The 27,613-nt window shown below is 41.5% G+C and overlaps 3 protein-coding genes and 3 long non-coding RNA genes across 6 annotated transcripts; all 6 read left to right on the top strand.

Moving 5' to 3' along the window:
• The first annotated feature begins 629 nt into the window (after positions 1–629).
• LOC120022742 lies at positions 630–1,521 on the top strand. Its single transcript, XR_005472632.1, has 4 exons — positions 630–775; positions 1,031–1,170; positions 1,277–1,348; positions 1,438–1,521. It is a non-coding gene; the product is annotated as an uncharacterized LOC120022742 (long non-coding RNA).
• Positions 1,522–1,659: 138 nt separating this feature from the next.
• On the top strand, positions 1,660–5,284 carry LOC120022358. Its single transcript, XM_038966250.1, has 11 exons — positions 1,660–1,791; positions 1,957–2,037; positions 2,159–2,308; positions 2,426–2,475; positions 2,597–2,666; positions 2,758–2,844; positions 2,938–3,036; positions 3,159–3,239; positions 3,338–3,442; positions 3,890–3,951; positions 5,251–5,284. Exons 1-11 carry the CDS (start codon positions 1,660–1,662, stop codon positions 5,282–5,284), a joined length of 951 nt encoding a protein of 316 aa, XP_038822178.1.
• Positions 5,285–7,435: 2,151 nt separating this feature from the next.
• LOC120022729 lies at positions 7,436–11,331 on the top strand. The gene is made up of 3 exons (XR_005472630.1): positions 7,436–7,690; positions 10,938–10,978; positions 11,243–11,331. It is a non-coding gene; the product is annotated as an uncharacterized LOC120022729 (long non-coding RNA).
• Positions 11,331–15,811, top strand: LOC120022359. The gene is made up of 14 exons (XM_038966251.1): positions 11,331–11,382; positions 11,489–11,560; positions 11,656–11,739; positions 11,863–12,009; positions 12,099–12,179; positions 12,301–12,450; positions 12,568–12,617; positions 12,739–12,808; positions 12,901–12,987; positions 13,081–13,179; positions 13,302–13,382; positions 13,481–13,585; positions 14,034–14,127; positions 15,774–15,811. Exons 3-14 carry the CDS (start codon positions 11,722–11,724, stop codon positions 15,809–15,811), a joined length of 1,020 nt encoding a protein of 339 aa, XP_038822179.1. The 5' UTR covers positions 11,331–11,382; positions 11,489–11,560; positions 11,656–11,721.
• A 1,962-nt stretch (positions 15,812–17,773) lies between these two features.
• LOC120022704 lies at positions 17,774–21,565 on the top strand. Its single transcript, XR_005472625.1, has 3 exons — positions 17,774–17,932; positions 21,172–21,212; positions 21,477–21,565. It is a non-coding gene; the product is annotated as an uncharacterized LOC120022704 (long non-coding RNA).
• Positions 21,565–26,048, top strand: LOC120022360. Its single transcript, XM_038966253.1, has 14 exons — positions 21,565–21,616; positions 21,723–21,794; positions 21,893–21,976; positions 22,100–22,246; positions 22,336–22,416; positions 22,538–22,687; positions 22,805–22,854; positions 22,976–23,045; positions 23,138–23,224; positions 23,318–23,416; positions 23,539–23,619; positions 23,718–23,822; positions 24,271–24,364; positions 26,011–26,048. Exons 3-14 carry the CDS (start codon positions 21,959–21,961, stop codon positions 26,046–26,048), a joined length of 1,020 nt encoding a protein of 339 aa, XP_038822181.1. The 5' UTR covers positions 21,565–21,616; positions 21,723–21,794; positions 21,893–21,958.
• Positions 26,049–27,613: the final 1,565 nt, after the last annotated feature.

Below are 27,613 nucleotides of genomic sequence, written 5' to 3' on the forward strand. Positions count from 1 at the left end.
CAAATATGGAACACTTACAACCAAGTGCGGTGCAGTCTAAACTAGCAATGGTCACAGCAAATGATCGTTATTATTTCATCAATGTTATAATATTGTAGAGAACAAGCTAATGTTTAATTCTATGTAATTTCTAATGACATCAGGCCAAGAAAACGACTTTTGGACATGAATTTCGTAGCTCCCTCTTGAATTGAGCCTTTTTCTCTCTACATTGTAAGTGAATATATAAAAAGAACATATGTGATTCATCAGAAGCTTTTATCCAAAGCGACTTACAATAAAAGCTGCTGTCGTTTATGTATGGTGATGGGAATCGAACCCACTGCCCTGGCGTTGCAAGCGTCATGCTCTATCAACTGAGCTACGAAGGAGCACAACGTAATGCGAATGATGACAAGCAATTTTAACGGATTCTAAAGGGAATCATAGAATTCCAAACTCTTTTCTATGGCGACACAGTTGGCAATTTTGTAAACAATACTTTTCGAACGTGTGTTGCCAAGAGACATCTAACCAACGTTCTATGGAACGTTTTCTGTGCGAAAACAACTTCAGTTTGCTGCTGACAACAAACTTGATTGGTTTTGACCCTGAGATAGAACAATCTACTGGAAAATGCCTGGGTGCTTTTCAAGACTGGCGGAGAGAGTGCGTGGACGTCGGCGGCCTACTGCGTCGACAGGTTGTTCAAATTCATTTGTGGCTTGTTTTTCTTGTCCTTTTCTGTTTTGCAGGGTTCGTGATCGTCGACAGGTGGACAGCGACAGCAAAGAGGGTATGTGGAGTTTAAAACTCTTATTTTACTACGTTTAACAATGAAATTATAATTAGCGAAATGTTGTGTATTTCTATAATTCAGACTTGGCAAAAATGCTTGTGCTAGAGATGTTGTAGCTAGCTAGCTAACATTAACTTCAGTAACTGTTGCTAAGCGATGACTTTTGCTACCTAGCTAGCTAGTATTAGCAATCTTGTTACGTTTTATGTCCTAACACTTGTTTCTTTTATATTCCAATGTTCCTAATTTTAGAAACAACTGTCCTGGATGAGGTCCAGTTGGATGTGCCATTGGATGATGTGCCAGATGTTCCACAGCTGCCAGTCCTCCTTGATGTCCAGAATGCTGCTATCATCCTTGAGGATGTGCCAGATGTGCAGACTATCCTTGAGGTACAATTTTCTGAAAGTTTGGGGTTTTATGTTTGAAAAATATCCCAGATATTCAAGTTGTGTCTCTTTGACATTAAACAAATCTCTTGTCTGCTTTCTGCTTTAGGAGGCCACTGGCAAATGGCAGTTGATTCCGATTAGGTTCAGCCCCCTGTACTGTGGGCCTGTTGTGATCAGGGTAAGAGACCCCCCCACACACACACACACACAGTCACATCACGGTTACAATGTTTACTGTTTCCAACATGAATGTATTGTAATGTGCAGAACAATGCCGGTCCGGTGGTTAAAGCGTGGAGAACTTTCCAGTTCATCAGCCCCATCATCACCTACATGCGTGGGGGATCCCAGGTATGTGTCTTTGTAACTACCTAATCCTAATCTACATTGTCAGTCATTTGATCTTGATGGAAATGTGTCACAGCAATTGCTGAAGTGGTTTTGTTGATGTTGTCTTGTTGTTTATCTCAACAGCAGGTGGTGCTGAGGATGCACCACGTGAGTAGGGTGAGAGGCCTGGAGACTCAACTGGTGTGGGCCATCTCCAAGGAGACAGCCAGGCTTAATCCAGAGGGCATCCCCTACTGTGCCACCAAAGTGCAGTCCATCACTTGGATCCAGGTAAGACGTAAATACTACTGAAATAGTATATAGTATTCGAGTACAAGTATGAATGTACTTGTATCGCTATAAGAGCGTAAATGACTTAATGTAAAATGTATGTATTAGATTAGGCTTTTCTTCACTTATTCCATTTGGCCTTAACATGTATTCTCTCTCTGTCAGCGTGTGGCTGGCAGGGTGACCCACTATGCGTCTCACCTCCGCCACGAGACGTCTGTGGACGTGACGCTTGGCTGCTACCAGGTAAATAAACGATTTCCTATGTATATAGACTAGACATTACTGGGCATTTTTGCATTAGATTTGGTGTGTTTTCTAATAACGTGTGTGTGGTAAACAGGTGTGTTGTGTGTGTTTTGAGCAGCAGACTGATGTCTCAGTGGTGTACGCCACTCTCCACATGGGGCTGGATGGGCTTCTCTCCTCTTCAGCGTGGTCGGAGGCTGCCTCCTTCTCTACGCCCACCACTCAGCAGTTCTCTGACCCAGAGCCTGAGGGCCACAACTGCTATGAGGTCAGACGTTACACACACATACTATTGACTAGGAGCATTAAGATCCTTCCATTGACCGATTGTTTGTTATGTCATTGCATTGGTCACTGATTTTGAATGCTTGTTTTGTTGTCGTAGGGCTGGGAGGAGGACCTGCTGCCTGAGGAGAGGGAGGTTCCTCTGCTAAAGTGAGTTCCTCTAAATGTCTGTGTAGTCTGGGCTTGTCAGATGCTGAAGGATAGTGGTCATAATGCTGTTATCCCCCATTGACTCTAATGGTTGACATGCTCCATTCCCTCCCTTTCACAGCCTCTACCTTACCACCAAGAGAGTGGAGGACATCGCCCTGAGGCTCGTCTCCCTGCGCCAGGCCTTCACTGTGAGTGGACCCACTTTTCTTTTTCTCTCTGTGGCTTCTTGTTCTGTCTCCTAGAGGAAGATGCTCACCCTAACTCTTCCCTCTTCCCTAGACCCTGCTTGGTTCCACCCTGAGCAGGAACCATCTGTTTGTGGCGGGAAAGGTCCTCCTGGGCGCACTGGTTCAGGCCAACCACATGGTAACTCAATAACTCATTCTCTTTCAAGGGAAAGAGAGCGTCCCTGAGGGTATATGTGTTCTGTTCACTAAGATGCTCTTTTCTTTGTCATAGGACGAGGCCAAGTTCCTCCGTACCTATAAGGACTTTGTGGACTACCTGAGTGACCCCTCCAAGCGGAATGACATTGAGAGGGAGCTGGCTGAGGCAAAGGTGAGTTCATTAACTCTTTCAAGTCTCACTGAGTTCTTCCACATGCATGTCTTTTATACATCACAGTAGCTGATCTATATGAAATCATTCCTATTTTCTCCAAACGTGTTTTCTTGTCCTAGATCCATCATGTGAACATGATAGATGTCCTCTTTGAGCTGGTGCTGTTTGGGTTAATGACAGCTCAGAAGTCCCTGATGGTGGTAAGTAGCATCTCACTGGTACATGTTTTGATATCTCTATTAGCAGTTTCACTTAAATTCCTCTTCTCTTCTATTCTCTCCTGCTTTGTTTCCTTTAGCACCCTGGTGGGTTCGTGGAGCGTCTGTACGCTCTCCTGTACTCCTTCCTGCCCACTGCTGCCAATATGGAGCCAGAGGCTGACAGATACCTGCTGCTGCTCAATGTAAGAGTCAATAGGTTACTTCCTGTTTACTTCCATATTCTTAGTGTACTTCCTTTTTACTTCCTTATTCATGGTTAACCAGGTTCCAATGCCATTTTAGGGGGACTATTTCTAATTTCTCTCTCCTCTTGATAAGCTAGTAACTCCGAGCCATTTTCTATGTGTTGTGTGGTGTTCTCTTCAGGGCGGGCTGATGGCTCTGCTAGATGACATGTTTGGCCAGCAGCTGGCCTGGTACTTTAACCCAGAGTCTCTGGTCACTGAGCTCTCCAGCCTCCTGGAGTACCACTTGGAGAACCTCATGGCCAGCATGTAGTCCTACTGCAGGGACCATACTCCTTTCTCCTTCTCTCTTTTGAAGGAATTGAGGACTTGAAGTGCTTTGTTGTACCCTGATTAGTTAACACCCATTCATTTAATGTATTCTCTTGTTTTCTCTCCCCACAGGATTCTTGTGACACTTTGCCACCCAACAGGGATCTAGACACCAATGCACTACATTACTTTAGGCACTGGCAATTTGACATTTTTAAAATAAAACAAGTTGTAATTCAACAAACATTGTGGGTTTCCGTCTTTCATTTATTTGATTTTATGACCATATGTCCTCTTCCGAGAGTTATAATGCTAATATTAGATTATTACATGAACATGATGCTGTTTTAAAATCTCCATTTGGGAAAGTAACAAACAACTTTTAAGTTGATTTAAAGATCCTACGTTGTTGCCAAACTGTCAAACCCTAGGACCCCTTTGACGATGGTGTTCTATTTGAATCAGTTTGTTAGCATACACTTTATATTGCTTTTGTACTGTGTGGTTTGTGATACTGTACTATTTAAAAAACATGTTAGGACTACATACACTGAGTGCACAAAACATTGGAACGTCTTCCTAGTATTGAGTTGCACACCCTTTTCCCCTCAGAAAACAGCCTCAATTCGTCAGGGGCATGGACTCTACAAGCGGCCCTAAGCCTTCCACAAGGATGCTGGCCCATGTTGTGTCAAGTTGGCTAGACGTCCTTTGGGTGGTGGACCATTCTTGATACACATGGGAAACTGTTTGAGCATGAAAAACCAGCAGTGTTGCAGTTCTTGTGACACTTAACACCCGGTGCGCCTGGCCACCTACTACCATACCCTGTTCAAAGGCAGTTAAATCTTTTGTCTTGCCGATTCACCTCTGAATGACATACACAATCCATTTCTCAATTCTCAAGGTTTTAAAATCTTTCTTTAAACTCACCTTCATCTACAACTGATTGAAGTGGATTCAACAAATGACCAAAGGATCATAGCTTTCACTTGGTCAGGTCTATGTCAATGGAAAGAAGCAGGTGTCCTCAATGTTTTGTATTATCAGTGTGTGTAGTAACCTGGTACAGTATAAAGTATACCACTAATTGCTTCAGTCTTGAATGTTACTTCTCACTATTCCTACTCTACATTAACAGTCTGCCATTGTAGACTCCGGTAACTTGGGTATCTTAGTTTTTATATTTGCCATTAATGTCTGAAACCATTTACCATCTTTCCCACTGAAACCAGTAATGTTAGCGTTCATGTGAGAGAGGGGTGTAGTAGTGCATACTGACCACTAGTTGGATCATAGTGTGGGTGGTGGAGTTCATGCAGGAACACAGAGGGTAGAGGCATTCTCCATCACAGTAGAAGGCAGAGTAACCCGTAGTGGTACAATGTTAGCTCATGATTATCTATTCAGTACAATGAGTAGTTAAGAGAGATAGAATCTCACCTTCCAGCCTTGTTCACTGAATCTCACATATAATTCATGTCTCTTACAAGCCTGACGCCCACTGTTGACATGGCTGTGATCTGAAAGGGACCAAAAAATATGTAATGAACCAGGAAAGACTAATGTACACTTTGGATGCATTGGATTTCAAATTAAATGTAAACGCAACTTAAGTAATTTTGTAATTGGGATGAACTATCCCTTTAAACTGTGCATAAAACAAGTTTAAACTATAAGACAAAAAAACAGTGTTGTCCCCTGACCTTGTATGTATACTGGGCAAGGGCAGGTCGTATTTGGGCTTCTTCTTATGGGGGTTGGGTTTCAGGGCGCGTGGGGGGGCGACAGGGGGCCTGGCTGGCCCTGAAGAAGTTGGTTAGATGAGTACTTAAAGGCTTATATCTATATTTTGGAATGTTGGATGTTGATTTCGGGAGGCTTCCATCATGGAAAAAGGACCAGACCACTTGTTTTGTTAGTTAACCTAAACGAATCACGACCCTCTATGGAATAACAACAGTGACAACAGTTGACTGCTATTTAAGTAATAGTTTGACTGTCAAATCCATGTATTGGTGTGTGGCCATTGACTTTTATGGAAAGACCGCCCCCAAATGTTCTGTGCCATTTCCTAGGCATTTCATTAACTCCGCGTTCTAAGTTCTGCGCAATCTCAGCGCTTGGAAAAATCTTGATCTGTTTAAAACAATCAATCTTATGTCATCGTGATGTCTTTAAACTTTTAGACTAACATCACCAATCTGAGGTTAACATTTTGTGTAATTCCACAAAGTTTAATAGGGTGAAAATGAAAGCTTGTGTAGGGTAGTAACACAAACTGTCCGCATTAGGGAAATTTGCGCAATATACAATTTACTATAGCAAAAAAATTCAACATGTCAATTTAAGATGATTGTATTTGTTGCCTACTTACAAAAGTTTTACCAAAAGTACATATATTTCAAGGGACATAACACTGAAACCCCTGGACATGGGTGGGGAAATATTTGTGTGACGACCTAAAATGGGGGGCAGAAGCTCACCAGCACCCCATCTTATATGTCCAACCACCCCTGAACGTCAGACTCTATTGAAGCACCTACAGTGGTGTAAAGTACTTAAGTAAAAAATACTTTCAAGTACTACTTAAGTAGTTTTTAGAGGTATCTTTACTTTACTATTTATAGTTTTGACAACTTTACTTTACTACATTTCTAAGGAAAATAATGTACTTTTTACTCCATACATTTTCCCTGACACCCAAAAGTAATAGTTACATTTGAATTGCTAGCAGTACAGGAAATTTGTCGGTTGGATGTACTGCCAAATTCTCTAAAATGTCGTTGGAGGCGACTTATGGTAGAGAAATTAACATTCAATTCTCTGGCCGCAGCTCTGGTGGACATTCCTGCAGTCCGCATACCAATTGCACAATCCCTCAGAACATCAGACATCTGTTGCATTGTGTTGTGACAAAGCTGCACATTTTAGTGGCCTTTTGTCCCCAGCAAAAGGTGCACCTGTGTAATGATCATGCTGTTTAATCAGCTTCTTGATATGGTGCACCTTTCAATGTGGATGGATTATCTTGGCAATGGAGAAATGCTCACTAAAAAACTTTTTAGGCGTATAGAACATTTCCGGGATCTTTCATTTCAGCTCATGAAACATGGGACCAACCTTTTACATGTTGCATTTTTTTGTTCAGTATAGTTTATTTTATTACAAATATAGCAGTATACAGTCCTCCAGATATCTGTTGACAAGGACATACATCACTGTGTATTTGTTCCTCTGTACATACAAAAATGGCCTTTTTTTTTTTTTTTTGCCATTTTCCATTGTTACTAACTTGTACTGGTTAAAAGTATGATTAAAGAAGAAGAAAAAACGTGTAAGTTTTGCAAACCATGTTTAGTACATCTAAAAGAGACAATGAGAAGTTCATGGTTCAACAAGATATTATAGCCATAAAAAGGGTCGAATTTTAGCATTGATTGCACTTATGATACAGTACTTTACAGCTTTGATTGGTCACAGAATATATGACATGAAGGGGGGGATGTAATTACCTGAATTACTGTAGATTTGAATAGTTTAGTTAATCAAAAGTGAAGTATGGTTATAAGTCCAATGGGTGTTGTTCATATACCACTCTCAGACTCAAAATCAATATATTAGATACATACTATTTATCAGCATATTGACAGATTATTGCTATCAACTGCTGGTTGCAAGTTATATTACCCTGTTTGTATCTTTTGGAACAATGGCAATTAAGATGATTAAAAGGATGTAGAATAGATAGATGGGTTCCCACTGGTGTCACAGGCATCCACAGGTCTTGACCACCATGTTGCGATGCTTCTTTAGTATCACGTTGTTGTTGTCATCGTAGAAGAGTACAGAGATGGGACTGAGCTTGGTGGGTGCGCAGCACGCTTTGGGAACCTCATCCGGCTTCAGAAGGTGAACCTGCCATTGAAAACGGTAAATCAGACTCATTCATACATGCATTTTCATATAGTCAATGATCATATCCTGTGATAAAAGAGATATGGGTTATTTAAGCAATAAGGCCCAAGGAGGGGTGGTATATTGGCCATATACCACAAACCTCAGGAGGTGCCTTAATGCTATTAGAACACCTACTCATTCAAGGGTTTTTCTTTATTTTTACTATTTTCTACATTGTTGAATAATAGTGAAGACATCAAAACTTTGAAATAACACAAATGGAATCATGTAGTAACCAAAAAAGTGTGAAATGTATCAAAACAGATCATATATTTGAGATTCTTCAAATAGCCACCCTTTGCCTTGATGACAGCTTTGCACACTCTTGGCATTCTCTCAACCAACTTCACCTGGAATGCTTTTCCAACAGTCTTGAAGGAGTTCCCACATATGCTGAGCACTTGTTGGCTGTTTTTCCTTTACTCTGCGGTCCTACTCATCTCAAAACATCTCAATTTGGTTTAGGTTGGGGGATTGTGGAGGCCAAGTCATCTGATGCAGCACTCCGTCACTCTCCTTCTTGGTAAAATAGTCCTTACACAGCCTGGAGGTATGTTGGGTCATTGTCCTGTTGAAAACCAAATGAATTCTCCTGGTTGGAGTCCAGGCTCTGTCGCAGCCGGCCGCGACCGGGAGACCCATGGGGCGGCACACAATTGGCCCAGCATCGTCCTGGTTAGCGGAGGGTTTGGCCGGCAGGGATGTTCTTGTCCATCGCGCTCTAGCGACTCCTGTGGCGAGCCGGGCGCAATGCACGCTGACAGGGTTGCCAGGTGTATGGTGTTTCCTCCGACACATTGGTGCGGCTGGCTTTCGGGTTAAACAGGCGCGTGGCTGGGTTGTGTTTTGGAGGACGCACGGCTCTCAACCTTCGCCTCTCCCGAGTCCATACGGGAGTTGCAGCGATGAGACAAGACTGTAAGTACCAATTGGATACCATGGAAAAGGTGTAAAAGTAACAAAAACAATTGGTTTAATATTTTTATAATAACTGATAAAAACAAATGATAGTCCCACTAAGCCCAAACCAGATGGGATGGCATATAGCTGCAGAATGCTGTTGTAGCCATGCTGGTTAAGTGTGAATTCTAAAAAAATTCACAGACAGTGTCAACAGCAAAGCACCCCCACACCATAACACCTCCTCCATGCTTTATGGTAGGAAATACACATGCAGAGATCATCTGTTCACCCACACCGCATCTCACAAAGACATAGCAGTTGGAACCAAAAATCTCAAATTTGGGCGTCCCGACCAAAGGACAAATTTATTGTAATTCTCTTCTTCTTATTGGTGTCCTTTAATAGTGGTTTCTTTGCAGCAATTCAACCATAAAGGCCTGATTCACACAGTCTCCTCTGAACAGTGTATGTTGAGATGTGTCAGTTACTTGAACACTGTGAAGCATTTATTTGGGCAGCAATATCTGAGGCTGGTAACTCTAATGAACTTATCCTTTGCAGCAGAGATAACTCTGGGTCTTCCATTGCTGTGGTGGTCCTCATGAGAGCCAGTTTCATCATAGCGCTTGATTGTTTTTGCAACTACACTTGAAATATTCCGTATTAACTGACCTTCATGTCATAAAGTAATGATGGACTGTTGTTTCTCTTTGCTTATTTGAGCTGTTCTTTACATAATATGGACATGGTATTTTACCAAACAGGGCTATCTTCTGTATACCCCCCCACCTTGTCACAACACAATTGATTAAGTCAAACTCATTAAAAAGGAAAGAAATTCCCCTTTTAAGAAGGCACACCTTTGAAATTGAAATGCATTCCAGGTGATTTTCTCATTAAGGTGGTTGAGAGAAGGCCAAGAGTGTGCAAAGCTGTCATCAAGGCAAAGGGTGGCTACTTTGAAGAATCTAAAATATATTTGGATTTGTTTAACACTTTTTTGGTTACTACATGATTCCATATGTGTTATTTCATCGTTTTGATGTCTTCACTATTTTCTCCAGTGTAGAAAATAGTAAAAATAAAGAAAAACCCTTGAATGAGTAGGTGTTCTAAAACTTTTGACCGGTAGTGTAGAGCCTTCAGCGATTTTTTCGTGGGCTGTGGCCCCCCTTGTCTGAATTTGGTCAATATGTCCTCCAAAAGACTTTATAGCCCACTGTGGCAAAGACTAGACTTTCAGGAGTTAAACAACACAATTTTTTTTTTAAATCACCTTGTTTGTCTCATTCTTCCAACATAGCTAGTGACTTTATAAAACACAATATTTGGTATTTGTATTTTATATTATACCAACGATATAGGAAAGCATCTGGTGGCAAAATAGCCAAAATATATAGGGTGTACACCCATCAAATTCTTAATTCATTCAAGGTTTACAAATATGCCCAATCAGTAGAACATTATGTCAGAAAACAATAGTCGAAACCAAATGTCTCTACCATATATGGTTGAAAAGTTGCCGACGATTTACTCTGAGAATTGAACCTCACAACACCAAATATGGAACACTTACAACCAAGTGCGGTGCAGTCTAAACTAGCAATGGTCACAGCAAATGATCGTTATTATTTCATCAACACTGTCAAGTACAAGTATATTAATGTTATAATATTGTAGAGAACAAGCTAATGTTTAATTCTATGTAATTTCTAATGACATCAGGCCAAGAAAACGACTTTTGGACATGAATTTCGTAGCTCCCACTTGAATTGAGCCTTTTTCTCTCTACATTGTAAGTGAATATATAAAAAGAACATATGTGATTCATCAGAAGCTTTTATCCAAAGCGACTTACAATAAAAGCTGCTGTCGTTTATGTATGGTGATGGGAATCGAACCCACTGCCCTGGCGTTGCAAGCGTCATGCTCTATCAACTGAGCTACGAAGGAGCACCACGTGATGAGAATGATGACAAGCAATTTTAACGGATTCTAAAGGGAATCATAGAATTCCAAACTCTTTTCTATGGCGACACAGTTGGCAATTTTGTAAACAATACTTTTCGAAGGTGTGTTGCCAAGAGACATCTAACCAACGTTCTATGGAACGTTTTCTGTGCGAAAACAACTTCAGTTTGCTGCTGACAACAAGCTTGATTGGTTTTTGACACCTGAGAAAGAATATCGACTGGAAAATGCCTGGGTGCTTTTCAAGACTGGCGGAGAGAGTGCGTGGACGTCGGCGGCCTACTGCGTCGACAGGTTGTTCAAATTCATTTGTGGCTTGTTTTTCTTGTCCTTTTCTGTTTTGCAGGGTTCGTGATCGTCGACAGGTGGACAGCGACAGCAAAGAGGGTATGTGGAGTTTAAAACTCTTATTTTACTACGTTTAACAATGAAATTATAATTAGCGAAATGTTGTGTATTTCTATAATTCAGACTTGGCAAAAATGCTTGTGCTAGAGATGTTGTAGCTAGCTAGCTTGCTAGCTAACTTTAACTTCAGTAACTGTTGCTAAGCGAGTGACTTTTGCTACCTAGCCAGCTAGTATTAGCAATCTTGTTACGTTTTATGTCCTAACACTTGTTTATTTTACATTCCAATGTTCCTAATTTTAGAAACAACTGTCCTGGATGAGGTCCAGTTGGATGTGCCATTGGATGATTTGCCAGATGTTCCACAGCTGCCAGACCTCCTTGATGTCCAGAATGCTGCTATCATCCTTGAGGATGTGCCAGATGTGCAGACTATCCTTGAGGTACAATTTTCTGAAAGTTTGGGGTTTTATGTTTGAAAAATATCCCAGATATTCAAGTTGTGTCTCTTTGACATTAAACAAATCTCTTGTCTGCTTTCTGCTTTAGGAGGCCACTGGCAATTGGCAGTTGATTCCGATTAGGTTCAGCCCCCTGTACTGTGGGCCTGTTGTGATCAGGGTAAGAGACCCCCCCCCCCCCCCCCACACACACACACAGTCACATCACGGTTACAATGTTTACTGTGTCCAACATGAATGTATTGTAATGTGCAGAACAATGCCGGTCCGGTGGTTAAAGCGTGGAGAACTTTCCAGTTCATCAGCCCCATCATCACCTACATGCGTGGGGGATCCCAGGTATGTGTCTTTGTAACTACCTAATCCTAATCTACATTGTCAGTCATTTGATCTTGATGGAAATGTGTCACAGCAATTGCTGAAGTGGTTTTGTTGATGTTGTCTTGTTGTTTATCTCAACAGCAGGTGGTGCTGAGGATGCACCATGTGAGTAGGGTGAGAGGCCTGGAGACTCAACTGGTGTGGGCCATCTCCAAGGAGACAGCCAGGCTTAATCCAGAGGGCATCCCCTACTGTGCCACCAAAGTGCAGTCCATCACTTGGATCCAGGTAAGACGTAAATACTACTGAAATAGTATTAGATTAGGCTTTTCTTCACTTATTCCATTTGGCCTTAACATGCATTCTCTCTCTGTCAGCGTGTGGCTGGCAGGGTGACCCACTATGCGTCTCACCTCCGCCACGAGACGTCTGTGGACGTGACGCTTGGCTGCTACCAGGTAAATAAACGATTTCCTATGTATATAGACTAGACATTACTGGGCATTTTTGCATTAGATTTGGTGTGTTTTCTAATAACGTGTGTGTGGTAAACAGGTGTGTTGTGTGTGTTTTGAGCAGCAGACTGATGTCTCAGTGGTGTACGCCACTCTCCACATGGGGCTGGATGGGCTTCTCTCCTCTTCAGCGTGGTCGGAGGCTGCCTCCTTCTCTACGCCCACCACTCAGCAGTTCTCTGACCCAGAGCCTGAGGGCCACAACTGCTATGAGGTCAGACGTTACACACACATACTATTGACTAGGAGCATTAAGATCCTTCCATTGACCGATTGTTTGTTATGTCATTGCATTGGTCACTGATTTTGAATGCTTGTTTTGTTGTCGTAGGGCTGGGAGGAGGACCTGCTGCCTGAGGAGAGGGAGGTTCCTCTGCTAAAGTGAGTTCCTCTAAATGTCTGTGTAGTCTGGGCTTGTCAGATGCTGAAGGATAGTGGTCATAATGCTGTTATCCCCCATTGACTCTAATGGTTGACATGCTCCATTCCCTCCCTTTCACAGCCTCTACCTTACCACCAAGAGAGTGGAGGACATCGCCCTGAGGCTCGTCTCCCTGCGCCAGGCCTTCACTGTGAGTGGACCCACTTTTCTTTTTCTCTCTGTGGCTTCTTGTTCTGTCTCCTAGAGGAAGATGTCTCACCCTAACTCTTCCCTCTTCCCTAGACCCTGCTTGGTTCCACCCTGAGCAGGAACCATCTGTTTGTGGCGGGAAAGGTCCTCCTGGGCGCACTGGTTCAGGCCAACCACATGGTAACTCAATAACTCATTCTCTTTCAAGGGAAAGAGAGCGTCCCTGAGGGTATATGTGTTCTGTTCACTAAGATGCTCTTTTCTTTGTCATAGGACGAGGCCAAGTTCCTCCGTACCTATAAGGACTTTGTGGACTACCTGAGTGACCCCTCCAAGCGGAATGACATTGAGAGGGAGCTGGCTGAGGCAAAGGTGAGTTCATTAACTCTTTCAAGTCTCACTGAGTTCTTCCACATGCATGTCTTTTATACATCACAGTAGCTGATCTATATGAAATCATTCCTATTTTCTCCAAACGTGTTTTCTTGTCCTAGATCCATCATGTGAACATGATAGATGTCCTCTTTGAGCTGGTGCTGTTTGGGTTAATGACAGCTCAGAAGTCCCTGATGGTGGTAAGTAGCATCTCACTGGTACATGTTTTGATATCTCTATTAGCAGTTTCACTTAAATTCCTCTTCTCTTCTATTCTCTCCTGCTTTGTTTCCTTTAGCACCCTGGTGGGTTCGTGGAGCGTCTGTACGCTCTCCTGTACTCCTTCCTGCCCACTGCTGCCAATATGGAGCCAGAGGCTGACAGATACCTGCTGCTGCTCAATGTAAGAGTCAATAGGTTACTTCCTGTTTACTTCCATATTCTTAGTGTACTTCCTTTTTACTTCCTTATTCATGGTTAACCAGGTTCCAATGCCATTTTAGGGGGACTATTTCTAATTGTCTCTCTCCTCTTGATAAGCTAGTAACTCCGAGCCATTTTCTATGTGTTGTGTGGTGTTCTCTTCAGGGCGGGCTGATGGCTCTGCTAGATGACATGTTTGGCCAGCAGCTGGCCTGGTACTTTAACCCAGAGTCTCTGGTCACTGAGCTCTCCAGCCTCCTGGAGTACCACTTGGAGAACCTCATGGCCAGCATGTAGTCCTACTGCAGGGACCATACTCCTTTCTCCTTCTCTCTTTTGAAGGAATTGAGGACTTGAAGTGCTTTGTTGTACCCTGATTAGTTAACACCCATTCATTTAATGTATTCTCTTGTTTTCTCTCCCCACAGGATTCTTGTGACACTTTGCCACCCAACAGGGATCTAGACACCAATGCACTACATTACTTTGCACTGAATTTTACATTTTTAAATAAAACAAGTTGTAATTCAAAAACATTTTGGTTTCCGTCTTTTCATTTATTTGATTTTATGACCATTTCCTCTTCCTAAAGTTATAATGCTAATATTAGATTATTACATGAACAATGATGCTGTTTTATCTGCATTTGGAAATAAAAAACAACTTTTAGTTGATTTAAAGATCCTACAGGCCCACACTTTATATGGTTTTGTACTGTGGTTTGTGATACTGTACTATTTAAAAACATGTAGGACTACATACACTGAGTGCACAAAACATTAGGAACATCTTCCTAATATTGAGTTGCACACCCTTTTTCCCTCAGAACAGCCTCAATTCGTCAGGGCATGGACTCTACAAGCTGCCCTAAGCCTTCCACAAGGATGCTGGCCCATGTTGTGTCAAGTTGGCTGGACGTCCTTTGGGTGGTGGACCATTCTTGATACACATGGGAAACTGTTGAGCATGAAAAAACCAGCAGTTTTGCAGTTCTTGTGACACTTAACCCGGTGCGCCTGGAACCTACTACCATACCCCGTTCAAAGGCAGTTAAATCTTTTGTCTTGCCGATTCACCCTCTGAATGACATACACAATCCATTTCTCAATTCTCTCAAGGTTTTAAAATCTTTAACTCCCCTTCATCTACACTGATTGAAGTGGATTCAACAAGTGACATCAATAAGGGATCATAGCTTTCACTTGGTCAGTCTATGTCATGGAAAGAGCAGGTGTCCTCAATGTTTTGTATTATCAGTGTGTGTAGTAACCTGGTACAGTATAAAGTATACCACTAATTGCTTCAGTCTTGAATGTTACTTCTCACTATCCCTACTCTACATTAACAGTCTGTCATTGTAGACTCCGGTAACTTGGGTATCTTAGTTTTTTATATTTGCCGTTAATGTCTGAACCATTTACCATCTTTCCCACTGAAACCAGTAATGTTAGCGTTCATGTGAGAGAGGGTGTAGTAGTGCATACTGACCACTAGTTGGATCATAGTGTGGGTGGTGGAGTTCATGCAGGAACACAGAGGGTAGAGGCATTCTCCATCACAGTAGAAGGCAGAGTAACCCGTAGGAGCCAATACCCAGTCCTAATGGAGAGAAACACCATAGAAATCAAATGACAAAGTTAGATGAATGACTAGAATAGACTCTTTCTTTGAGAAATACATGATAAAGAATGCAAAGAACATACTCTACAATGCACATCCTACACAAATGCCTTGCTTCCCTAAAAATACTAACTGTGTGTTTGCAGCAAATAAGGTGGTACAATGTTAGCTCATGATTATCTATTCAGTACAATGAGTAGTTAAGAGAGAAGGAATCTCACCTTCCAGCCTTGTTCACTGAATCTCACATATAATTCATGTCTCTTACAAGCCTGACGCCCACTGTTGACATGGCTGTGATCTGAAAGGGACCAAAAAATATGTAATGAACCAGGAAAGACTAATGTACACTTTGGATGCATTGGATTTCAAATTAAATGTAAACGCAACTTAAGTAATTTTGTAATTGGGATTAACTATGCCTTTAAACTGTGCATAAAACAAGTTTAACTACAAGACAAAAAAACAGTGTTGTCCCCTGACCTTGTATGTATACTGGGCAAGGGCAGGTCGTATTTGGGCTTCTTCTTATGGGGGTTGTGTTTCAGGGCGCGTGGGGGGCGACAGGGGGCCTGGCTGGCCCTGAAGAAGTTGGTTAGATGAGTACTTGAAGGCTTATATCTATATTTTGGAATGTTGGATGTTGATTTCGGGAGGCTTCCATCATGGAAAAAGGACCAGACCACTTGTTTTGTTAGTTAACCTAAACGAATCACGACCCTCTATGGAATAACAACAGTGACAACAGTTGACTGCTATTTAAGTAATAGTTTGACTGTCAAATCCATGTATTGGTGTGTGGCCATTGACTTTTATGGAAAGACCGCCCCCAAATGTTCTGTGCCATTTCCTAGGCATTTCATTAACTCCGCGTTCTAAGTTCTGCGCATCTCAGCGCTTGGAAAAATCTTGATCTGTTTAAAACAATCAATCTTATGTCATCGTGATGTCTTTAAACTTTTAGACTAACATCACCAATCTGAGGTTAACATTTTGTGTAATTCCACAAAGTTTAATAGGGTGAAAATGAAAGCTTGTGTAGGGTAGTAACACAAACTGTCCGCATTAGGGAAATTTGCGCAATATACAATTTACTATAGCAAAAAAATTCAACATGTCAATTTAAGATGATTGTATTTGTTGCCTACTTACAAAGTTTTACCAAAAGTACATATATTTCAAGGGACATAACACTGAAACCCCTGGACATGGGTGGGGAAATATTTGTGTGACGACCTAAAATGGGGGCAGAAGCTCACCAGCACCCCATCTTATATGTCCAACCACCCCTGAACGTCAGACTCTATTGAAGCACCTACAGTGGTGTAAAGTACTTAAGTAAAAATACTTTCAAGTACTACTTAAGTAGTTTTTAGAGGTATCTTTACTTTACTATTTATAGTTTTGACAACTTTTACTTTACTACATTTCTAAGGAAAATAATGTACTTTTTACTCCATACATTTTCCCTGACACCCAAAAGTAATAGTTACATTTTGAATTGCTAGCAGTACAGGAAATTTGTCGGTTGGATGTACTGCCAAATTCTCTAAAATGTCGTTGGAGGCGACTTATGGTAGAGAAATTAACATTCAATTCTCTGGCCGCAGCTCTGGTGGACATTCCTGCAGTCCGCATACCAATTGCACAATCCCTCAGAACATCAGACATCTGTTGCATTGTGTTGTGACAAAGCTGCACATTTTAGTGGCCTTTTGTCCCCAGCAAAAGGTGCACCTGTGTAATGATCATGCTGTTTAATCAGCTTCTTGATATGGTGCACCTTTCAATGTGGATGGATTATCTTGGCAATGGAGAAATGCTCACTAAAAAACTTTTTAGGCGTATAGAACATTTCCGGGATCTTTCATTTCAGCTCATGAAACATGGGACCAACCTTTTACATGTTGCATTTTTTTGTTCAGTATAGTTTATTTTATTACAAATATAGCAGTATACAGTCCTCCAGATATCTGTTGACAAGGACATACATCACTGTGTATTTGTTCCTCTGTACATACAAAAATGGCCATTTTTTTTTTTTGTTGCCATTTTCCATTGTTACTAACTTGTACTGGTTAAAAGTATGATTAAAGAAGAAGAAAAAACGTGTAAGTTTTGCAAACCATGTTTAGTACATCTAAAAGAGACAATGAGAAGTTCATGGTTCAACAAGATATTATAGCCATAAAAAGGGTCGAATTTTAGCATTGATTGCACTTATGATACAGTACTTTACAGCTTTGATTGGTCACAGAATATATGACATGAAGGGGGGGATGTAATTACCTGAATTACTGTAGATTTGAATAGTTTAGTTAATCAAAAGTGAAGTATGGTTATAAGTCCAATGGGTGTTGTTCATATACCACTCTCAGACTCAAAATCAATATATTAGATACATACTATTTATCAGCATATTGACAGATTATTGCTATCAACTGCTGGTTGCAAGTTATATTACCCTGTTTGTATCTTTTGGAACAATGGCAATTAAGATGATTAAAAGGATGTAGAATAGATAGATGGGCTCCCACTGGTGTCACAGGCATCCACAGGTCTTGACCACCATGTTGCGATGCTTCTTTAGTATCACGTTGTTGTTGTCATCGTAGAAGAGTACAGAGATGGGACTGAGCTTGGTGGGTGCGCAGCACGCTTTGGGAACCTCATCCGGCTTCAGAAGGTGAACCTGCCATTGAAAACGGTAAATCAGACTCATTCATACATGCATTTTCATATAGTCAATGATCATATCCTGTGATAAAAGAGATATGGGTTATTTAAGCAATAAGGCCCAAGGAGGGGTGGTATATTGGCCATATACCACAAACCTCAGGAGGTGCCTTAATGCTATTAGAACACCTACTCATTCAAGGGTTTTTCTTTATTTTTACTATTTTCTACATTGTTGAATAATAGTGAAGACATCAAAACTTTGAAATAACACAAATGGAATCATGTAGTAACCAAAAAAGTGTGAAATGTATCAAAACAGATCATATATTTGAGATTCTTCAAATAGCCACCCTTTGCCTTGATGACAGCTTTGCACACTCTTGGCATTCTCTCAACCAACTTCACCTGGAATGCTTTTCCAACAGTCTTGAAGGAGTTCCCACATATGCTGAGCACTTGTTGGCTGTTTTTCCTTTACTCTGCGGTCCTACTCATCTCAAAACATCTCAATTTGGTTTAGGTTGGGGGATTGTGGAGGCCAAGTCATCTGATGCAGCACTCCGTCACTCTCCTTCTTGGTAAAATAGTCCTTACACAGCCTGGAGGTATGTTGGGTCATTGTCCTGTTGAAAACCAAATGAATTCTCCTGGTTGGAGTCCAGGCTCTGTCGCAGCCGGCCGCGACCGGGAGACCCATGGGGCGGCACACAATTGGCCCAGCATCGTCCTGGTTAGCGGAGGGTTTGGCCGGCAGGGATGTTCTTGTCCATCGCGCTCTAGCGACTCCTGTGGCGAGCCGGGCGCAATGCACGCTGACAGGGTTGCCAGGTGTATGGTGTTTCCTCCGACACATTGGTGCGGCTGGCTTTCGGGTTAAACAGGCGCGTGGCTGGGTTGTGTTTTGGAGGACGCACGGCTCTCAACCTTCGCCTCTCCCGAGTCCATACGGGAGTTGCAGCGATGAGACAAGACTGTAAGTACCAATTGGATACCATGGAAAAGGTGTAAAAGTAACAAAAACAATTGGTTTAATATTTTTATAATAACTGATAAAAACAAATGATAGTCCCACTAAGCCCAAACCAGATGGGATGGCATATAGCTGCAGAATGCTGTTGTAGCCATGCGGGTTAAGTGTGAATTCTAAAAAAATTCACAGACAGTGTCAACAGCAAAGCACCCCCACACCATAACACCTCCTCCATGCTTTATGGTAGGAAATACACATGCAGAGATCATCTGTTCACCCACACCGCATCTCACAAAGACATAGCAGTTGGAACCAAAAATCTCAAATTTGGGCGTCCCGACCAAAGGACAAATTTATTGTAATTCTCTTCTTCTTATTGGTGTCCTTTAATAGTGGTTTCTTTGCAGCAATTCAACCATAAAGGCCTGATTCACACAGTCTCCTCTGAACAGTGTATGTTGAGATGTGTCAGTTACTTGAACACTGTGAAGCATTTATTTGGGCAGCAATATCTGAGGCTGGTAACTCTAATGAACTTATCCTTTGCAGCAGAGATAACTCTGGGTCTTCCATTGCTGTGGTGGTCCTCATGAGAGCCAGTTTCATCATAGCGCTTGATTGTTTTTGCAACTACACTTGAAATATTCCGTATTAACTGACCTTCATGTCATAAAGTAATGATGGACTGTTGTTTCTCTTTGCTTATTTGAGCTGTTCTTTACATAATATGGACATGGTATTTTACCAAACAGGGCTATCTTCTGTATACCCCCCCACCTTGTCACAACACAATTGATTAAGTCAAACTCATTAAAAAGGAAAGAAATTCCCCTTTTAAGAAGGCACACCTTTGAATTGAAATGCATTCCAGGTGATTTTCTCATTAAGGTGGTTGAGAGAAGGCCAAGAGTGTGCAAAGCTGTCATCAAGGCAAAGGGTGGCTACTTTGAAGAATCTAAAATATATTTGGATTTGTTTAACACTTTTTTGGTTACTACATGATTCCATATGTGTTATTTCATCGTTTTGATGTCTTCACTATTTTTCTCCAGTGTAGAAAATAGTAAAAATAAAGAAAAACCCTTGAATGAGTAGGTGTTCTAAAACTTTTGACCGGTAGTGTAGAGCCTTCAGTGATTTTTTCGTGGGCTGTGGCCCCCCTTGTCTGAATTTGGTCAATATGTCCTCCAAAAGACTTTATAGCCCAAAGACTAGACTTTCAGGAGTTAAACAACACAATTTTTTTTTTAAATCACCTTGTTTGTCTCATTCTTCCAACATAGCTAGTGACTTTATAAAACACAATATTTGGTATTTGTATTTTATATTATACCAACGATATAGGAAAGCATCTGGTGGCAAAATAGCCAAAATATATAGGGTGTACACCCATCAAATTCTTAATTCATTCAAGGTTTACAAATATGCCCAATCAGTAGAACATTATGTCAGAAAACAATAGTCGAAACCAAATGTCTCTACCATATATGGTTGAAAAGTTGCCGACGATTTACTCTGAGAATTGAACCTCACAACACCAAATATGGAACACTTACAACCAAGTGCGGTGCAGTCTAAACTAGCAATGGTCACAGCAAATGATCGTTATTATTTCATCAACACTGTCAAGTACAAGTATATTAATGTTATAGTATTGTAGAGAACAAGCTAATGTTTAATTCTATGTAATTTCTAATGACATCAGGCCAAGAAAACGACTTTTGGACATGAATTTCGTAGCTCCCACTTGAATTGAGCCTTTTTCTCTCTACATTGTAAGTGAATATATAAAAAGAACATATGTGATTCATCAGAAGCTTTTATCCAAAGCGACTTACAATAAAAGCTGCTGTCGTTTATGTATGGTGATGGGAATCGAACCCACTGCCCTGGCGTTGCAAGCGTCATGCTCTATCAACTGAGCTACGAAGGAGCACCACGTGATGAGAATGATGACAAGCAATTTTAACGGATTCTAAAGGGAATCATAGAATTCCAAACTCTTTTCTATGGCGACACAGTTGGCAATTTTGTAAACAATACTTTTCGAACGTGTGTTGCCAAGAGACATCTAACCAACGTTCTATGGAACGTTTTCTGTGCGAAAACAACTTCAGTTTGCTGCTGACAACAAGCTTGATTGGTTTTTGACACCTGAGAAAGAATATCGACTGGAAAATGCCTGGGTGCTTTTCAAGACTGGCGGAGAGAGTGCGTGGACGTCGGCGGCCTACTGCGTCGACAGGTTGTTCAAATTCATTTGTGGCTTGTTTTTCTTGTCCTTTTCTGTTTTGCAGGGTTCGTGATCGTCGACAGGTGGACAGCGACAGCAAAGAGGGTATGTGGAGTTTAAAACTCTTATTTTACTACGTTTAACAATGAAATTATAATTAGCGAAATGTTGTGTATTTCTATAATTCAGACTTGGCAAAAATGCTTGTGCTAGAGATGTTGTAGCTAGCTAGCTTGCTAGCTAACTTTAACTTCAGTAACTGTTGCTAAGCGAGTGACTTTTGCTACCTAGCCAGCTAGTATTAGCAATCTTGTTACGTTTTATGTCCTAACACTTGTTTATTTTACATTCCAATGTTCCTAATTTTAGAAACAACTGTCCTGGATGAGGTCCAGTTGGATGTGCCATTGGATGATTTGCCAGATGTTCCACAGCTGCCAGACCTCCTTGATGTCCAGAATGCTGCTATCATCCTTGAGGATGTGCCAGATGTGCAGACTATCCTTGAGGTACAATTTTCTGAAAGTTTGGGGTTTTATGTTTGAAAAATATCCCAGATATTCAAGTTGTGTCTCTTTGACATTAAACAAATCTCTTGTCTGCTTTCTGCTTTAGGAGGCCACTGGCAATTGGCAGTTGATTCCGATTAGGTTCAGCCCCCTGTACTGTGGGCCTGTTGTGATCAGGGTAAGAGACCCCCCCCCCCCCCCCCCCCACACACACACACAGTCACATCACGGTTACAATGTTTACTGTGTCCAACATGAATGTATTGTAATGTGCAGAACAATGCCGGTCCGGTGGTTAAAGCGTGGAGAACTTTCCAGTTCATCAGCCCCATCATCACCTACATGCGTGGGGGATCCCAGGTATGTGTCTTTGTAACTACCTAATCCTAATCTACATTGTCAGTCATTTGATCTTGATGGAAATGTGTCACAGCAATTGCTGAAGTGGTTTTGTTGATGTTGTCTTGTTGTTTATCTCAACAGCAGGTGGTGCTGAGGATGCACCATGTGAGTAGGGTGAGAGGCCTGGAGACTCAACTGGTGTGGGCCATCTCCAAGGAGACAGCCAGGCTTAATCCAGAGGGCATCCCCTACTGTGCCACCAAAGTGCAGTCCATCACTTGGATCCAGGTAAGACGTAAATACTACTGAAATAGTATTAGATTAGGCTTTTCTTCACTTATTCCATTTGGCCTTAACATGCATTCTCTCTCTGTCAGCGTGTGGCTGGCAGGGTGACCCACTATGCGTCTCACCTCCGCCACGAGACGTCTGTGGACGTGACGCTTGGCTGCTACCAGGTAAATAAACGATTTCCTATGTATATAGACTAGACATTACTGGGCATTTTTGCATTAGATTTGGTGTGTTTTCTAATAACGTGTGTGTGGTAAACAGGTGTGTTGTGTGTGTTTTGAGCAGCAGACTGATGTCTCAGTGGTGTACGCCACTCTCCACATGGGGCTGGATGGGCTTCTCTCCTCTTCAGCGTGGTCGGAGGCTGCCTCCTTCTCTACGCCCACCACTCAGCAGTTCTCTGACCCAGAGCCTGAGGGCCACAACTGCTATGAGGTCAGACGTTACACACACATACTATTGACTAGGAGCATTAAGATCCTTCCATTGACCGATTGTTTGTTATGTCATTGCATTGGTCACTGATTTTGAATGCTTGTTTTGTTGTCGTAGGGCTGGGAGGAGGACCTGCTGCCTGAGGAGAGGGAGGTTCCTCTGCTAAAGTGAGTTCCTCTAAATGTCTGTGTAGTCTGGGCTTGTCAGATGCTGAAGGATAGTGGTCATAATGCTGTTATCCCCCATTGACTCTAATGGTTGACATGCTCCATTCCCTCCCTTTCACAGCCTCTACCTTACCACCAAGAGAGTGGAGGACATCGCCCTGAGGCTCGTCTCCCTGCGCCAGGCCTTCACTGTGAGTGGACCCACTTTTCTTTTTCTCTCTGTGGCTTCTTGTTCTGTCTCCTAGAGGAAGATGTCTCACCCTAACTCTTCCCTCTTCCCTAGACCCTGCTTGGTTCCACCCTGAGCAGGAACCATCTGTTTGTGGCGGGAAAGGTCCTCCTGGGCGCACTGGTTCAGGCCAACCACATGGTAACTCAATAACTCATTCTCTTTCAAGGGAAAGAGAGCGTCCCTGAGGGTATATGTGTTCTGTTCACTAAGATGCTCTTTTCTTTGTCATAGGACGAGGCCAAGTTCCTCCGTACCTATAAGGACTTTGTGGACTACCTGAGTGACCCCTCCAAGCGGAATGACATTGAGAGGGAGCTGGCTGAGGCAAAGGTGAGTTCATTAACTCTTTCAAGTCTCACTGAGTTCTTCCACATGCATGTCTTTTATACATCACAGTAGCTGATCTATATGAAATCATTCCTATTTTCTCCAAACGTGTTTTCTTGTCCTAGATCCATCATGTGAACATGATAGATGTCCTCTTTGAGCTGGTGCTGTTTGGGTTAATGACAGCTCAGAAGTCCCTGATGGTGGTAAGTAGCATCTCACTGGTACATGTTTTGATATCTCTATTAGCAGTTTCACTTAAATTCCTCTTCTCTTCTATTCTCTCCTGCTTTGTTTCCTTTAGCACCCTGGTGGGTTCGTGGAGCGTCTGTACGCTCTCCTGTACTCCTTCCTGCCCACTGCTGCCAATATGGAGCCAGAGGCTGACAGATACCTGCTGCTGCTCAATGTAAGAGTCAATAGGTTACTTCCTGTTTACTTCCATATTCTTAGTGTACTTCCTTTTTACTTCCTTATTCATGGTTAACCAGGTTCCAATGCCATTTTAGGGGGACTATTTCTAATTGTCTCTCTCCTCTTGATAAGCTAGTAACTCCGAGCCATTTTCTATGTGTTGTGTGGTGTTCTCTTCAGGGCGGGCTGATGGCTCTGCTAGATGACATGTTTGGCCAGCAGCTGGCCTGGTACTTTAACCCAGAGTCTCTGGTCACTGAGCTCTCCAGCCTCCTGGAGTACCACTTGGAGAACCTCATGGCCAGCATGTAGTCCTACTGCAGGGACCATACTCCTTTCTCCTTCTCTCTTTTGAAGGAATTGAGGACTTGAAGTGCTTTGTTGTACCCTGATTAGTTAACACCCATTCATTTAATGTATTCTCTTGTTTTCTCTCCCCACAGGATTCTTGTGACACTTTGCCACCCAACAGGGATCTAGACACCAATGCACTACATTACTTTGCACTGAATTTTACATTTTTAAATAAAACAAGTTGTAATTCAAAAACATTTTGGTTTCCGTCTTTTCATTTATTTGATTTTATGACCATTTCCTCTTCCTAAAGTTATAATGCTAATATTAGATTATTACATGAACAATGATGCTGTTTTATCTGCATTTGGAAATAAAAAACAACTTTTAGTTGATTTAAAGATCCTACAGGCCCACACTTTATATGGTTTTGTACTGTGGTTTGTGATACTGTACTATTTAAAAACATGTAGGACTACATACACTGAGTGCACAAAACATTAGGAACATCTTCCTAATATTGAGTTGCACACCCTTTTTCCCTCAGAACAGCCTCAATTCGTCAGGGCATGGACTCTACAAGCTGCCCTAAGCCTTCCACAAGGATGCTGGCCCATGTTGTGTCAAGTTGGCTGGACGTCCTTTGGGTGGTGGACCATTCTTGATACACATGGGAAACTGTTGAGCATGAAAAAACCAGCAGTTTTGCAGTTCTTGTGACACTTAACCCGGTGCGCCTGGAACCTACTACCATACCCCGTTCAAAGGCAGTTAAATCTTTTGTCTTGCCGATTCACCCTCTGAATGACATACACAATCCATTTCTCAATTCTCTCAAGGTTTTAAAATCTTTAACTCCCCTTCATCTACACTGATTGAAGTGGATTCAACAAGTGACATCAATAAGGGATCATAGCTTTCACTTGGTCAGTCTATGTCATGGAAAGAGCAGGTGTCCTCAATGTTTTGTATTATCAGTGTGTGTAGTAACCTGGTACAGTATAAAGTATACCACTAATTGCTTCAGTCTTGAATGTTACTTCTCACTATCCCTACTCTACATTAACAGTCTGTCATTGTAGACTCCGGTAACTTGGGTATCTTAGTTTTTTATATTTGCCGTTAATGTCTGAACCATTTACCATCTTTCCCACTGAAACCAGTAATGTTAGCGTTCATGTGAGAGAGGGTGTAGTAGTGCATACTGACCACTAGTTGGATCATAGTGTGGGTGGTGGAGTTCATGCAGGAACACAGAGGGTAGAGGCATTCTCCATCACAGTAGAAGGCAGAGTAACCCGTAGGAGCCAATACCCAGTCCTAATGGAGAGAAACACCATAGAAATCAAATGACAAAGTTAGATGAATGACTAGAATAGACTCTTTCTTTGAGAAATACATGATAAAGAATGCAAAGAACATACTCTACAATGCACATCCTACACAAATGCCTTGCTTCCCTAAAAATACTAACTGTGTGTTTGCAGCAAATAAGGTGGTACAATGTTAGCTCATGATTATCTATTCAGTACAATGAGTAGTTAAGAGAGAAGGAATCTCACCTTCCAGCCTTGTTCACTGAATCTCACATATAATTCATGTCTCTTACAAGCCTGACGCCCACTGTTGACATGGCTGTGATCTGAAAGGGACCAAAAAATATGTAATGAACCAGGAAAGACTAATGTACACTTTGGATGCATTGGATTTCAAATTAAATGTAAACGCAACTTAAGTAATTTTGTAATTGGGATTAACTATGCCTTTAAACTGTGCATAAAACAAGTTTAACTACAAGACAAAAAAACAGTGTTGTCCCCTGACCTTGTATGTATACTGGGCAAGGGCAGGTCGTATTTGGGCTTCTTCTTATGGGGGTTGTGTTTCAGGGCGCGTGGGGGGCGACAGGGGGCCTGGCTGGCCCTGAAGAAGTTGGTTAGATGAGTACTTGAAGGCTTATATCTATATTTTGGAATGTTGGATGTTGATTTCGGGAGGCTTCCATCATGGAAAAAGGACCAGACCACTTGTTTTGTTAGTTAACCTAAACGAATCACGACCCTCTATGGAATAACAACAGTGACAACAGTTGACTGCTATTTAAGTAATAGTTTGACTGTCAAATCCATGTATTGGTGTGTGGCCATTGACTTTTATGGAAAGACCGCCCCCAAATGTTCTGTGCCATTTCCTAGGCATTTCATTAACTCCGCGTTCTAAGTTCTGCGCATCTCAGCGCTTGGAAAAATCTTGATCTGTTTAAAACAATCAATCTTATGTCATCGTGATGTCTTTAAACTTTTAGACTAACATCACCAATCTGAGGTTAACATTTTGTGTAATTCCACAAAGTTTAATAGGGTGAAAATGAAAGCTTGTGTAGGGTAGTAACACAAACTGTCCGCATTAGGGAAATTTGCGCAATATACAATTTACTATAGCAAAAAAATTCAACATGTCAATTTAAGATGATTGTATTTGTTGCCTACTTACAAAGTTTTACCAAAAGTACATATATTTCAAGGGACATAACACTGAAACCCCTGGACATGGGTGGGGAAATATTTGTGTGACGACCTAAAATGGGGGCAGAAGCTCACCAGCACCCCATCTTATATGTCCAACCACCCCTGAACGTCAGACTCTATTGAAGCACCTACAGTGGTGTAAAGTACTTAAGTAAAAATACTTTCAAGTACTACTTAAGTAGTTTTTAGAGGTATCTTTACTTTACTATTTATAGTTTTGACAACTTTTACTTTACTACATTTCTAAGGAAAATAATGTACTTTTTACTCCATACATTTTCCCTGACACCCAAAAGTAATAGTTACATTTTGAATTGCTAGCAGTACAGGAAATTTGTCGGTTGGATGTACTGCCAAATTCTCTAAAATGTCGTTGGAGGCGACTTATGGTAGAGAAATTAACATTCAATTCTCTGGCCGCAGCTCTGGTGGACATTCCTGCAGTCCGCATACCAATTGCACAATCCCTCAGAACATCAGACATCTGTTGCATTGTGTTGTGACAAAGCTGCACATTTTAGTGGCCTTTTGTCCCCAGCAAAAGGTGCACCTGTGTAATGATCATGCTGTTTAATCAGCTTCTTGATATGGTGCACCTTTCAATGTGGATGGATTATCTTGGCAATGGAGAAATGCTCACTAAAAAACTTTTTAGGCGTATAGAACATTTCCGGGATCTTTCATTTCAGCTCATGAAACATGGGACCAACCTTTTACATGTTGCATTTTTTTGTTCAGTATAGTTTATTTTATTACAAATATAGCAGTATACAGTCCTCCAGATATCTGTTGACAAGGACATACATCACTGTGTATTTGTTCCTCTGTACATACAAAAATGGCCATTTTTTTTTTTGTTGCCATTTTCCATTGTTACTAACTTGTACTGGTTAAAAGTATGATTAAAGAAGAAGAAAAAACGTGTAAGTTTTGCAAACCATGTTTAGTACATCTAAAAGAGACA

Source organism: Salvelinus namaycush, chromosome 27 (genome assembly GCF_016432855.1).
Source record: "Salvelinus namaycush isolate Seneca chromosome 27, SaNama_1.0, whole genome shotgun sequence".
Taxonomy (NCBI): Eukaryota; Metazoa; Chordata; class Actinopteri; order Salmoniformes; family Salmonidae; genus Salvelinus; species Salvelinus namaycush.

Bases quoted from the DNA above. Each gene is read 5' to 3' on its own strand.
- LOC120022358 (XM_038966250.1), top strand. From the start codon at position 1,660: ATGCACCACGTGAGTAGGGTGAGAGGCCTGGAGACTCAACTGGTGTGG. The intron at 3,037-3,158 runs GTGAGTTCATTA...TTCTTGTCCTAG, and splicing joins GGGAGCTGGCTGAGGCAAAG to ATCCATCATGTGAACATGAT. The intron at 3,443-3,889 runs GTAAGAGTCAAT...CTCTCCCCACAG, and splicing joins GATACCTGCTGCTGCTCAAT to GATTCTTGTGACACTTTGCC.
- LOC120022359 (XM_038966251.1), top strand. The intron at 12,180-12,300 runs GTAAATAAACGA...TGTTTTGAGCAG, and splicing joins TGACGCTTGGCTGCTACCAG to CAGACTGATGTCTCAGTGGT. The intron at 14,128-15,773 runs GTAATTCAAAAA...GTTGTGTTTCAG, and splicing joins ATTTTTAAATAAAACAAGTT to GGCGCGTGGGGGGCGACAGG.
- LOC120022360 (XM_038966253.1), top strand. The intron at 22,417-22,537 runs GTAAATAAACGA...TGTTTTGAGCAG, and splicing joins TGACGCTTGGCTGCTACCAG to CAGACTGATGTCTCAGTGGT. The intron at 23,620-23,717 runs GTAAGTAGCATC...TGTTTCCTTTAG, and splicing joins CTCAGAAGTCCCTGATGGTG to CACCCTGGTGGGTTCGTGGA.